The 15,324-nt window shown below is 32.3% G+C and overlaps 2 protein-coding genes across 2 annotated transcripts in view; one reads left to right on the top strand and one right to left on the bottom strand.

Annotated features, from left to right (window-relative positions):
• The window catches only part of LOC111054508 (thyroid receptor-interacting protein 11), a 99,530-nt gene extending 94,476 nt beyond the window's left edge, over window positions 1-5,054 (bottom strand). Inside the window, exon 1 of the mRNA XM_039424265.1 lies at window positions 4,832-5,054. Coding sequence (XP_039280199.1) covers window positions 4,832-4,928 — 97 coding nt within the window. The 5' untranslated portion in view covers window positions 4,929-5,054. The remainder of the gene's footprint in view (window positions 1-4,831) is intronic.
• A 1,882-nt stretch (window positions 5,055-6,936) lies between these two features.
• LOC111047793 (GTP-binding protein 10 homolog) overlaps window positions 6,937-15,324 on the top strand; it is a 46,162-nt gene continuing 37,774 nt past the window's right edge. Inside the window, exon 1 of the mRNA XM_039424264.1 lies at window positions 6,937-7,368. Within this exon, the coding sequence (XP_039280198.1) occupies window positions 7,318-7,368 (51 nt within the window). The 5' untranslated portion in view covers window positions 6,937-7,317. The remainder of the gene's footprint in view (window positions 7,369-15,324) is intronic.

Here is a 15,324-nt window from a genome sequence, read left to right as displayed (position 1 = left end):
AACACATTCGACTATGATTGAAAACCTTAAAAGGACTTCAATTGAATTCCCAGAACAAAGCCTAGAGCAAAAACTTATAGTATCTATGTATAAAAAGTTAAGACTTGGCCCTCCAATCGAGTTTGCCAAATTGTGTAGAATTTCGAACTTCTCAAATTTCTAATTTAACCACATAATAATTGTATGTAGAATAACATCCCCGATATTACAGTAGTGCTTAAACGTTCTTAAGGTTGAAGGATTAAAAGAAAATTTAATTTTTCATTATGAAATTGAAAAAATTGCGAAAATATTTTTTCTTTTGAATAATATCACTACTCTCAGAATTATGGAGTGTCGTAATGAGTAAGAATTTACAATATATCAAAATAACGGGGAGAATGTCTTCTTTCTAATGGTGTTTAGATTATTTTCATCCGACCTATAGTTATGTTTTTAATGATGATTATGTTCTTCAATTTCGAGCAGAAAACATTATACATGCTAGAAACTTTTTTGTTTCAAAAGATAAGGTAATTGAAGCGAAAAAGCTTCTCAAGAATAATTGAAATTATTTTTGAGAAACTAACTGAAATTATTTTTCCAACTGTCAAAAGTAGTCGGAAGAAGGTATTATTTTGGCCTCTCAGGAGTTTTAAAATCAAGGAGAGCAGCTGAATGGAGTGTCTCCATGATCCATCATCAATAGCTGGAGCTGGGACCGACTAAAACATGAGACAAAACGCTTGAAAAATTTAGCGACTCAAATTCAAATTTATTTTATTGACGTGAAATTACAAAAAGTGCATAACAAAGTAAGATGACTGCAAGCCACATTATTATGAATGGTGGAAATTACAACCCTGCCTCGAATAATCCATTCAGTGTTGCATAGCAGGCAGCCTTTCTCATGGCAATAATAGCCCAGTCAAATAGTCATTGTAATGCGGCCCGACCAATCAAAAATTAAGTTAATTGATTTTATTGCTTTAATCGTTCCATTAGGGTATAAGTAAGAGTAATCTATCGTTTCCCACCAAAATTTCTTAAGGCATAACTTTTGGCAGTCTAAAAACCAAGAGATTTTGGTACTTTCTTCAGTTTTTTCACGATATCTCCAAAACCAATAATATTTTTGCTCTATTATTTTTTGAAGAGCATTAAATTCTCTACAATTTTAATCCCCTAAATGTTTTTCTATCTACAATAGGAAGCGAGTTATAGCTCGTTGAAAATTGTTAATTTTTTCAACTTTGCAAAAAATTGCTAAATCCATGTTTTTTCCTTTTCACTTCTTATACAGTAGTATTTTTTTATTGTAATTAGAGTATTACTAAGTTGTCAATACAATCACTAATGATGGAGTTGGAACAAAAAAGGGATATTTTAGGGTGGTGATTTAATTTATGATTTGGCGCTAACTTCTTTTGGGTGAATTCAAACCAACTGCTAATTGCTAAAAACGGTCATTGTTGGGAATAAAAAGTGCACGTTATACAGTGTTATAGTGTAAAAATTATAAAGTACTCAATAGAGTAGATTTCATAAAAATAGTCCAGTTGAGGATGAAACAGCAGAGTGCCTCCTCAACCCCCCCCCCCCTCACCAAAACACCAAACGACGTTAACAATTCATCAGGTTAAAATATGAAATATGAATGTACTTTTATTTATAATCAGCTGATTTGGCAACGTTGCATCAACTTTAGCACTCTGACAACAAATGAGTACAGTATATCAGGTGTAAATCCAGGAGGCACTAAACAGCTGCAAACAGCAGTAAACAGTTGCGGCAGCCTTCCTTCAAGGACAGAGCAGCTACATCTAGCTCTGCTACAAACAAAAATTGACATATAGCAGAGCTATATGTAGCAGAGCTATATGTAGCAGAGCTACATGTAGCTCTGATTCTCTTTGATGTTTACCGAAAACTTGGATAGCTCAATTTCTGCTAGAAATTAGCTGAGAAAATAGGCTTAAAACTGCAAAATAGCCGGGCTATATAGCAGATTTCCAGTGTCACTTTTTGAACATGTAGTAAACCTAGCTTAACATTGAAAAATTTGGCATTGTATCCGAACGATATTAGTGAAATTGATCATGTTGAAAGATTTGAGACTTAAAAATTTGGATTTTGTAAACTCTGGACTCTTGTCGCATAATATTATAATTTTTGTTTTATTTATATCATTGTATTATATTATATTTTTATATTTCATATCATTTATATTTTTATATATAATTTGTTTCTTGTTTATTGCAAATTTAAAACCAAAATAGTTATGAAATTGACAATGCAAGAGTGCAAGTGTGATCAATATGCAACGAGCTAGATAAGTATGGTATAATGGAGAAGGAGTCAATGCTAATTAAAAGTTATTTGAAAACAAATGGTAAGCTTTAATGGTGCAGACTCAAATTTCCTTGATGTGAGTTTAGGCGTGCCTCAAGGATCAGTCCTTGTCCCTTTTTAGTTTCTAGTTTTTGTTAACGGTTCTCTTGTAAATATAAAAATATTGAGTAAACCTAGATGTAATTAAAATGAAATATTTGGGTCTGTTCCATTCAAACTTAATTTATGGATTAAAATGTTTGAAAAACTAATCTTTTTTATATGTTTATATGCTTGAAATACTTGAATCTTATAGGGGAATTTTTGTCGAAAATTGCCTTGGTTTTATATCTGATATAGAATGTAGAATTTAGACAGTTTAGGGCTATGCCTGTTGTATTCTCCTAATCATTATTATATCGTAATGATGATTTGTGATTGTCGACAATTGCTATTCTATTGATCAATGGAATAGATTAATAGATAGTTGAATGTTATACTAAATAGGCCTAAATCTCCGTTAAGAAAAATATGTTTAATCTTAATAAAAAATAATTCTGTCCATTTACATAACACCAGGAATAAAAATGAAATAACTAGACGTACTACTAGATCTTTTAAAAGTCATATTTGTATATTAAATTTACTAACAGACAATGTAAAACAGTTACTCTTGAAAACTTTTTTATTGCTGTTGATAATTGGCTCAAGTCTGAAGCTTATTATTTTAGTAGGCCTATCTGGAATATTTCAATGTTTATTTATAGTAAGATGTGATCTATTGATGTACATGTGATATTATATTATTGACAAAATAGCGTGAGTACCTCACCTGTGATATTATATTATTGACAAAGCCTACTGCTTACATTATTTTTGTTATTTCTTTTATGGCCAATAAAAATTCTTGATTCTTGAATACCTACGATAAGTTACATTGTACCACCTAGCCTAGACTTAATATTTTTATCTTGTAACTTTCACAACCCACTTATCTTTTGAAACAAAAAAGTTTCTAGCACAACAAAATTTTTATGTTTTCTGCTCGAAATTTATCGACATTGGCTAACATAATCATTAATTGAAAAATAACTATAAATCGGCTAAAATGACCTATACACCAATAGAAAATAGATATCCGTTATTTTGATTTACAATTCTTACTTATAACGATATCCCATAATTTTGAGAAAAGTTATATTCAAAAGAAGAACATACCGTATTTTTGTGATCAATTTCATAACAAAAATTAAATTTCCCTTAAACCATTTAACCCTGAAAAATAATTTAGGACTACTAAACTTAATTTCTGCCGTATCAACTCACGGTTTTAATGTGGTTAAATTAGAAATTTGAATAAGTCGAAATTGGCAGCGCTGTTATTCTCTCGTATGGAGGGTCAAGTTTCAACTTATTTTATACAGGGACTATAAGTTTTTCGCTCTAGGCTGGGAATTTAATACAAGTCATTAAAGAATAATTTCAATCATGGTCGAAAGTGTTCTTTCATCAACCCCCGAGATTTAGGGTTGTATCAGAGACAACAGATATCTTGTGCTATCTTTTCTCTATGGTTATCTGGTCAGAGAAAAAATAAACATGACTTACACATAAGGTATAAGGTAAGGTACTTAAAATTGTTTACTTTATGATATTGTGTAGTGAAATACTCTGTTTAGACTATAAACTCGATACACAGGTTTCGTTTAGGCAATCAATGGTGGTGCTAATAATTTAGATATGGTTTCTACAGTTTATTAATCAATGCATTCTCTAAAAGAAGATAGCCTATAGAATTTTTTAAAAAGATAGGAACTTAGTAAAAATGAATGTTCAAGTTATGTATATTATTTGTATCTCAAATTTCAAATAACTATATTCATAGACTGAAATTGAAAATTCTCATATTATATAAGCCTACGGTATTCATATCTACGTAGGGAATGATATCTATATTTAATCCGACCAAAATAAAAACACAGCGATTTTAACCATATAAGCAAAGCTTACATATAAACTTTTATAAGAACTAATATGGGTAGCCGAAACCGTTTATAGAGGGAGAGGCTTAGTTAAGGTAGGAGGTATAAACCGGTACTGAGGGAGAGGCTTTGTTAAGGAAGGCGATAGACCAAACATAATTGTTTTTTCTTTGTAGCCTTAGTCAACTAGCAATTGAATAGACTCAAAAGAATGGGACGCAAGCTGGACTTATATTTTGATGATTTAGCCAAGGGTCTAGACCTCTAGAAGGAGGCAGAGACAACTTCTATACTAAATACCATAGGTAGAGTCGTAGAGATTCTATTCTTCTATACTATACTAAGTTATATACTATAACTGTCTGTATAATCTGTTTAAGCTTTGGTAGTCTATGAAACTTTAATAAACTTTGTTTATGTTGCATATTAAAAACAATTTAAACTTATGAATTAGAAATATTTATTACGAAGTAATACTATAAAATGGACAAGTTGACATGGTTTAAAAACTAAAAAACATTAAAAATAAGATAGATAACCTTCTTCACTGTCAGGGAGTAGAGTCGGTACTACAATCTCCTTTGTAAAATTACTAATCTGGCCTTTTAAAGATGAAAGTCCATCGTACCAAGCCATTTCTTTTTATTAAAAACTACAATATATAATTTGATAGTTTACATTTCACAATAAATTAATATAAAATTAAAAGTTTTAAACTTGCTTAGTGGCAGACAACGATTACGTTGATCAGCTGCAGATTTATTTAGTATTTACTTTAGTCAGCTGTGAGCTGCTGAACAGCAAACAGCTGGAGAAAATCAGTTTTAAGATTTGAAAATAAACATGAAAAACTAAAAAAATTTATAATAAATTATAAAAATATTGATGAGAATTTAGGAAAAAATGTTTTTTTTTTTGTGAAAAAAGCAATTGAAGTAAAACACAAAGATCGAATTCATGCTACATCGACTGCATCAACGATTTAAATTCGAAAAACCAAATTTTTTATCATTTTTCCATCATGTTTTGATTTTTAGATAGTGATGGCAATTTTTTTTTAATATATCGATAATATCGGTCATCGTATAAATTGAAAGCAACATATCGATGTCAGAAAATATCGGTACGGAAAAATCGATATGTGGACAGCAATATGTAATATATGAGAAATTTCGATATTATACTTCCGATATTGGAAATATAAAACGATACTTCCGTGTATAAGATACATATAGAAACTGTATAAATAGTTTCGTTTTAAATAAGATGTTAGTGTTAGATATTAGATGATTGGTAGTGTTATATATTAGATGATATGATAGTTTTGTGTGTAAAATAATAGAGTTTCGTGTTGAATAAAACTCGATATCGGAAGTATAATATCGAATTATCCGATATATCGAACATTTGGAATTGCATTATAATTATCAGACATCATGCACATTATGCATATAATTATTTTTCAGATCAAGGATAAGATTGGCAGGATTAAAAAGAAATATTGTGGAAATAAGTTGAAAGCATGAAAGTGTCCTTATATTTCAACGGGTTGATGATTCACCTATTGTATGAATCAATACAGAATACATTTTACATTGAAAATTATTCTCAAAAATCGAATATATCGATATATAAGTACAAAAATTGGATACTCACCCAATAGGCAAAAAGATTGATTATATTATGCTATTGATATATCAGGATAGTATCGATAATTCTATATATCGATATGGTTGTCGAGCCGTATTGTCGCCGTCTGCCGATTGCCGTGGCCGCCCATAGGGACGTTCCGATACCGCCATTCTTTCGATACTTGGTATCGAATCGGTATCGAAAGGAGAGTATCGATATTAGTAAAGTATCGAAAGAAAAGTACCGATACCACGAGTATCGAATGAAAAGTATCGATACCGATACCACAAGCATCGAGTGAGCATTAAGTATCGGAATTACCAACTAAAATACTTATCTACTAACTGCAAAACTGCAATCTATCAAGTATAGTCTCAATAGTCTGTCGAAACAAAGAAGACCCTCTGGCAAGATGGGAAAATGACTCCAGCTTGGTCAATAAGGGTATCAATACGTTTCTTTCGATACTTTACTAATAACGATACCCTCCTTTCGATACCAAGTATTGAAAGAATGGTGGTATCGGAACTGGAACGTCCCTAAAGATGTGTAAATGACTCAAGCTCGGTCATATTGGTTCAAAAATTATCAATTTGATTTCAAATTGTAGGAATATTTGTTGAAGAATTATAAATGTGGTCTTAATAGTAGATCAAATTGATAATTTTTGAACCAATATTGACTGAGCTTGAGTCAGTTATGTACTGTTTGTTATTAGTGATGTCATAATGTCTGGTAACTGCTACACTGGGCTATAATTCAGTACTATGATTTTCATCTATATTAATCCTTATAATCTTCTAAAATTTATATAACAATTTATTTATTATTATGTAATTAATTGAAGTGAACTACTTTTCTACCCATTTCGCCATTCGATACCGTTTCGATACTCCAACTTGCGTATCGATACCAGTAAAGTATCGAATCATTCGATACCGATACCGATACCACCGGTATCGAAAGCAAAGTATCAATACCAGTAAGTATCGAAAGTATCGGAACGTCCCTAGCCGCCCATATTTTTAGAGGTTATGTCATGCATGGCCAATTTTATTAACAAAATTTATTTACAATTTTGAAATAGAATCTTGAATATATTGATACCAAACCTTCAAATTTGCATTACTTTAATGTGATAATGAGTTCAAGTGAGGGAAATTTATAATTTTTCAATGCAAAAATCATAACGTCAACTTGATAAAGTTTAGATCTGTCAAAATACTTTGTTAACCTATAATACGAAATTGACCATAACTATGAAAATTATTATACTCTGATTTACCATTAAGATCATTTTAACCGGTGTCTTCACCACGGTTCAAGGATCGGGGAATTGTCAATAGAATGATCTTCAATTTGTTGAATACTATTTATTTTCAATAACAGCGAAATGGTGCTTTTGAATATAGTGCTTCGAAACGCCAAAAAGATTGACGTTAAGGTAAGCATTTTTAATGTCCTGATATTCTGCTTGTAACCTTTTAATAGGATTGGCAAGATAATAGAGTTGAATGATTGACAAATATACAAATAACTAGCCTACTTATTTACTGTATTTTGTATTTATGAAGGTTCAATGAGATGGTTTTTGAGAAAAACTCTACTTACACATTGAACAGTATTACACCAGAGATGAGAGGAATGATTACACATGGAACAGAAGAACTTCAGTACCAACGAGAACAAGTTCAGTAGCCTAGTTGATTTTTTTGCTGATTATTCTTTTTTCCACTTATAATTTATTCAAATTCAAATTGAAAATCCTTACTAAAATAAAACATGTTAAGTTGTTGATTACGGTAATCTTCGTTTCACGGCTGCACTTTAGTATATGGGCCGCGGAATCTAGCATTGAGACCTACATAGATCGATAGAGGAGATCAACCATGTATAACATTGTTGTCGATTTCCAAAGATTAGCAGAAAAAACATGGCGGAAAGTTCAAAATTTTCATATCAATTTTTATTTTTAATAATTTTTTTATGGCTACAATATGTTTGAAACTAGTGCAATCTTATGTAAAATTTGACGAGAAATCCTAATTTCAGGTTCGTAACTTTAGTAGTTTTTGAGATATTGCAAAAAATGTGCAGAAAAATGCAAATTTTTTGCTTTAAAAAAGGTTAACTTGTTTTCATGATGATTAATAGGTATTTTAAACTATTGGATTTAGTAGAATGATAAATTCTAAAGAAAAAAATGTTCAGTCACTTGATAGCCTAAACTCAAAATTGTTCGATATATTTGAGAAAATAAAAAAAATTGCACACTCAATACTCTTCAATTCTCATATTTAATTTTTTTTACTACTTTCAGCGACTACTAATTTGGCTACATCTCATGGGGATTTTTTCAGGGAATTCATTAAAATAGATTTGAGGTTAGAACATTTTATAGATTATCAAGATATTTGGAAAAAATACATGAAAATGTAGTATTTTAGCTTTAGAAGAGTTCAATATGTTTGCATAGGCATAGTGCAGACCGATATTTGGGATCACATTTTAATCAGCTTCCAATGTAATTCAGAAGCTTTAAAAGATCGTAAAAATAATTGAATCAAATCAAGCTTTTCCTAACCTAAGCTTTTTCCCAATGTAAGCTTTTCCTAATCTAAGCTTTTCCCAACCTAATCTTTTTTTTCTAATATAAGCTTTTCCTAAACTAAGATTTCCCTAACCTTAGATTTTTCCTAATCTAAGCTTTTCCTAACCTAAGCTTCCCCTAACCTAAGCTTTTCTCAAACGTAGCTTCCCCTAACCTAAGTTTTCCCTAACCTAAGCTTTTCGCAATCTTAGCTTTTTCCCAACCTTAGATTTTTCCTAATCTAAGCTTTTCCTAACCTAAGCTTTCACTAATCTAAGCTTTACCTAACCTAAGCTTTTCCCAACCTAAGTTTATCCCAGACCCAGCCTTCTCTAAGCTAAGCTTTTCCTAACCTAAACTTTTTCTAATCTGAGCTTTTCCTAACCCAAGCTTTCCTCAACCTAAGCTTTTCTCAAACCCTCCTTTCCCTAAGGTAAGCATTTTTAATGTCCTGATATTCTGCTTGTAACCTTTTAATAGGATTGGCAAGATAATAGAGTTGAATGATTGACAAATATACAATAACTAGCCTACTTATTTACTGTATTTTGTATTTATGAAGGTTCAATGAGATGGTTTTTGAGAAAAACTCTACTTACACATTGAACAGTATTACACCAGAGATGAGAGGAATGATTACACATGGAACAGAAGAACTTCAGTACCAACGAGAACAAGTTCAGTAGCCTAGTTGATTTTTTTGCTGATTATTCTTTTTTCCACTTATAATTTATTCAAATTCAAATTGAAAATCCTTACTAAAATAAAACATGTTAAGTTGTTGATTACGGTAATCTTCGTTTCACGGCTGCACTTTAGTATATGGGCCGCGGAATCTAGCATTGAGACCTACATAGATCGATAGAGGAGATCAACCATGTATAACATTGTTGTCGATTTCCAAAGATTAGCAGAAAAAACATGGCGGAAAGTTCAAAATTTTCATATCAATTTTTTTTTTATGGCCACAATATGTTTGAAACTAGTGCAATCTTATGTAAAATTTGACGAGAAATCCTAATTTCAGGTTCGTAACTTTAGTAGTTTTTGAGATATTGCAAAAAATGTGCAGAAAAATGCAAATTTTTTGCTTTAAAAAAGGTTAACTTGTTTTCATGATGATTGATAGGTATTTTAAACTATTGGATTTAGTAGAATGATAAATTCTAAAGAAAAAAATGTTCAGTCACTTGATAGCCTAAACTCAAAATTGTTCGATATATTTGAGAAAATAAAAAAATTGCACACTCAATACTCTTCAATTCTCATATTTAATTTTTTTACTACTTTCAGCGACTACTAATTTGGCTACATCTCATGGGGATTTTTTCAGGGAATTCATTAAAATAGATTTGAGGTTAGAACATTTTATAGATTATCAAGATATTTGGAAAAAAATACATGAAAATGTAGTATTTTAGCTTTAGAAGAGTTCAATATGTTTGCATAGGCATAGTGCAGACCGATATTTGGGATCACATTTTAATCAGCTTCCAATGTAATTCAGAAGCTTTAAAAGATCGTAAAAATAATTGAATCAAATCAAGCTTTTCCTAACCTAAGCTTTTTCCCAATGTAAGCTTTTCCTAATCTAAGCTTTTCCCAACCTAATCTTTTTTTTCTAATATAAGCTTTTCCTAAACTAAGATTTCCCTAACCTTAGATTTTTCCTAATCTAAGCTTTTCCTAACCTAAGCTTCCCCTAACCTAAGCTTTTCTCAAACGTAGCTTCCCCTAACCTAAGTTTTCCCTAACCTAAGCTTTTCGCAATCTTAGCTTTTTCCCAACCTTAGATTTTTCCTAATCTAAGCTTTTCCTAACCTAAGCTTTCACTAATCTAAGCTTTACCTAACCTAAGCTTTTCCCAACCTAAGTTTATCCCAGACCCAGCCTTCTCTAAGCTAAGCTTTTCCTAACCTAAACTTTTTCTAATCTGAGCTTTTCCTAACCCAAGCTTTCCTCAACCTAAGCTTTTCTCAAACCCTCCTTTCCCTAACCTAAGCTTTACCTAACCCAAGCTATTCCTAACCCAAGCTTTTCCCAACCTCAACTTTTTCCTAACCCAAGCTTTTCCTCATCTATGTTTTCCTAACCCAAGCTTTTCCCAACCTAAGCTTTTCATAGACCCAGCTTCACCTAACCTAAGCTTCTCCTAACTTAAGCTTTTTCCAATCCAAACTTTTCCTAACCCAAGCTTTCCTCAGACCCAGCTTCCCCTAACCTAAGCTTTTTCTAACCTTAGCTCTTTCCTAACCTATGCTTTTCCTAATCTTAGCTTTTCCTAATCTAAGCTTTTCCTAACCTAAGCTTTTTCCCAACCTAAGCTTTTCCTAAGTTGAGCTTTTTCCAATGCAAGTTTTCCTTACCCATCTTTCCCTGACCTAAGCTTTTCTCAGACCCAGCTCCCCCTAACCTAAGCTCTTTCCCAACCTGAGCTTTTCCTAACCTCAGCTTTTCCTAATCCAAGCTTTTCCCAACATAAGCTTTTTTTCCTAATATAAGCTTTTCCTAAACTAATATACACTCACTTGATTGCCTAAACTCAAAATTGTTCGAGATATTTGGGCAAATAAAAATATTGCAACTCCATTTTTTTCTACCTAGGGAGAACTTAGGTTATAAAAAGCTTAGATTGGGGAAAGCTTAGGCTAGGAGGAGCTTGGATCAGGAAAATATTAGGTTAGGGGAAGCTTAGGTTAGGAAAAGCTTAGATTAGGAAAAGCTTGGGTCAGGAAAAACTTAGGTTAGGGAAATCTTAGTTTAGGAAAAGCTTATATTAGGAAATAAAGCTTAGGTTGGGAAAATCTTAGATTAGGAAAAGCTTACATTGGGAAAAAGCTTAGGATAGGAAAAGCTTGATTTGATTCAATTATTTTTACGATCTTTTAAAGCTTCTGAATTGCATTGGAAGCTGATTAAAATGTGATCCTAAATATCGGTCTGCACTATGCCTATGCAAACATATTGAACTCTTCTAAAGCTAAAATACTACATTTTCTTGTATTTTTTCCAAATATCTTGATAATCTATAAAATGTTCTAACATCAAATCTATTTTAATGAATTCCCTGCAAAAATCCCAATGAGATTTAGCCAATTTAGTAGTCACTGAAAGTAGTAAAAAAAATTAAATATGAGAATTGAAGAGTATTGAGTGTGCAATTTTTTTATTTTCCCAAATATCTCGAACAATTTTGAGTTTAGGCTATCAAGTGACTGAACATTTTTTTCTTTAGAATTTATCATTCTACTAAATCCAATAGTTTAAAATACCTATTAATCATCATGAAAACAAGTTAACCTTTTTTAAAGCAAAAAATTTGCATTTTTCTGCAATATCTCAAAAACTACTAAAGTTACGAACCTGAAATTAGTTTCATTGGATTCCTCGTCAAATTTTACATAAGATTGAACTAGTTTTAAACATATTGTAGCCATAAAAAAATTATTAAAAATAAAAATTGATATAAAAATTTAGAACTGTCCGCCATGTTTTTTCAACTAATCCTTGGAATCGACAACAATGTTATACATGGTTAATCTCGTCTTGATCTCCTCTATCGATCTATGTAGGTCTCAATGCTAGATTCCGCGGCCCATAAACTAAAGTGCCCCCCACTAATAAGTAATACCAAATTATGAGTTTTAGGCGCTTTAATATTATAGAACAATATTATACTAGTAGCACTACATGTGCGGGCAGCCAATTTAAACTAAAGGTAGGCACAAAGTAAAAGATATCCTCCTTCTCTGTGAGCTAGGGCAACCAGTTGTCCGGATTTGGTACATGTGTTTGATTTGGCGTCCAGATTTTACTAATATGAACTGAAAACATATTTAATGTATTTGGGTAATTTACGCCGCAGATGAGGTCTTTCTGGATGGCTGAAAGAGGTAGCTTATCTCTGTAGGGGTGGTAGACCCACAGCAGCAGGATTGAGAGCAGCATATATATTTTCAGGAAGTTGAGACCGCTGGTGGGAATCGAGCGATTTCTGATGCTTTACCATGCAGTTTTTGGTGGCAACATACAGTATGGTATTTTTATCTGGAGTCATTCGCCGCATTCCAAAGACATTCTACTGCTCCAAAAGAAAATTCTTTGAATCATCACATAATATAGAAAGTATGATGAACATTGCCAGCCGATCTTCCGCAGATTGGGCATCCACACAGTTAGTGGACACTACATTTTGGCTTCACTGATTTATGTGAGGAGCATCATTACAACGTTACAGCGGAGAGAGCAAGTGAACTCCTACAACACTCGGAGGACAAATAAGGATGTGCCACCCTGTCGTTTGTCGAAGGTGAGGGAATATTTCCCTTTGCTGGCGCCGGGGATGTTCAACCACTTGCCAGAGTCGGTGAGGGCGCGTACGGTGAATGTCTTTAGGTCCACCTTGTTTAAGTGGCTAATCGAAAAGAGTATATATAAATTATCAATGACTTTTTTAATGAATATAGGCCTAATGTGATCCTTGACTCTGCCATCGTGATTATTATTTGATCTTATTATTTGATTGGATGGCGACAGGATCAACTCTAAGATGACAGGTGAGAGACTACGAGTAGGCCTAGATGCAGTCCCAGCCCAGACTCCGGATTCGGTCCACAACTCTATGATAGAAAACAGTCATGACTCTCCCAAACCAACACAAAAAACAATCCCAGAAAAAGTGCACTCACCTGAAACTAGCCCTGTGAACTTTAATGTTGTAGGAGTCAATGATAGTGACATTGAAAGTATATCATCTGATTCTGTTGATGTAAATTTTTTAGGAATGGACGAAATATACAAAATAATCAACTGAATATATTACACTGGAATGTACAGGGAATAACACAAATTAACAAACTAGATGAAATTAATTTATTCTTTGAAAATTTAAATGTTAGGCCTCATATTATCTGTCTGTCTGAGCACTGGTTGAGAGATGGTGACTTATTTCTATTAAATAAATTCCATAACTTTGAACTTATTTCAAATTTCTGTAGATCTGAGAAAATTAGAGGAGGCTCTTGTATACTAGTTAGGCAGGATATAGATTGTGAACCAATCAAAGATTGTACAAAGTTCAATCTAGAGCAATATTTTGAATGCTGCGGTATTAAAATAACAGGGATTTTGATCATTGTTGTCATAAATATTTATAAACCACCTATAAATTCCAAACTCTCATTAAATAAATTTTTTGATCGTCTTAGTGGTGGGCTGTTAGAGTTATGCTCCAGAAAATTTCCAAGACACAAACTAATAATAAGTGGAGATTTTAATATAGATACACTGAAAAACTCACTTCCCTGTTCAAGGCTAAGTGAAGTGCTAAGCTCTTATAATTTAACCCTACATTTTACACAGGCAACTAGGATTGCAAAGGACTCTCTGACATACATAGATAATATAGCATCAGACTCAGCAATAAACAAACTAATGTGTAAAAATTCAATAATTGAAACTTGTTTGTCCGATCACACAGCACAGTTAGTTCAGTTTCCTTATAATACATTGACGTCTTTTAAATCATTTCAATTGACCTCAAAAAATTCAAAAACATTTACAAAACTTATAAGAATATTTTCTAAACAGAACATCTCCAAATTCAAGCTTTTCTTGGACCAAGAAGACTGGACAGACCTATATAATATGCTCAATATAACGTCTAACTCTAATACTCTATACAAGGTGTTCATTCGAATAGTACTATCACACTTCGAGGAATCATCCTTAACAGATGTATCAGAGCTGCAAAAATAAAATATAATAGCAACAGAATAAAGAATGCATCTAACAAAACTAAAATGGCCTGGAAGATTGTTCGGGAGGAAACAAATATCAAACAAGATGATAGAGAGCTAACAAAGGTATTTCCCAATAAAAATATAGATGATATTTTGAATTCTTTCAATGAACATTTTATCAACGTTTGTAGCACACTAAATCTTATTCCGGACATACTCAAAACTCTAAACTATTGTAAACAATATCCAAAATCAAATAACTTGCTCATATCTTTAGAACCAGTTGCAGAAAAAAAGATAATTGAATTAGTTAAAAAAATAAATTTATCTGAAACACCTGGCTGGGATGAATTTCCTCCATTCCTACTCAGAATTTGTGTGTTATCATTAGCAAAACCAATGGTGTCTCTGATTAATTCTTCATTTAGTGGAGTGTTTCCGGAATTTCTAAAATATTCAACCGTGATACCAATATTTAAAACGGGCGATGAAAGCGAATTCAGTAATTACAGACCAATTGCTATTTTATCAGCATTTTCTAAAATTTATGAAATGGCAGCTGCTTCCAGATTAATTAAATTTTGTGACATGAACAACTTAATTCACACGGATCAGTACGGTTTTCGTAAGGGCAGGAATGCAACTGGGGCCATTTATGAATTCATATCAAGTCTCTCATTGGCTGTTGATGGATCGCAGTTTGTTGCCGGCATCTTCTGCGATTTATCAAAGGCATTCGAATGTGTGAATCATACTATTTTGTTGGAAAAGCTTCGCTGTTATGGTGTTGTTGGGACAGCCTTCAATTGGTTTAGCTCTTACTTGAATAATAGACAACAATGTGTGAAGGATAAAGAATCACTTAGGTCTTCTTCCTTTTCAAAAATAACGAATGGAGTGGCTCAAGGATCAATACTTGGGCCTCTATTATTCATCATCTACGTAAACGATTTCCCTGAGTCAGTTTCCCAATAAAGACTTATAATGTTTGCTGATGACACGACCGCATTAATATCAGACAAAAATCACAAAACTCTAGCTGGTAACATAAAAAAAGAGCTTGATATTA

Source organism: Nilaparvata lugens, chromosome 3, assembly GCF_014356525.2.
Source record: "Nilaparvata lugens isolate BPH chromosome 3, ASM1435652v1, whole genome shotgun sequence".
Taxonomy (NCBI): domain Eukaryota; kingdom Metazoa; phylum Arthropoda; class Insecta; order Hemiptera; family Delphacidae; genus Nilaparvata; species Nilaparvata lugens.
The sequence above is the reverse complement of the archived record's forward strand: the minus strand, read 5'-3'. Positions and strand labels throughout refer to the sequence as shown.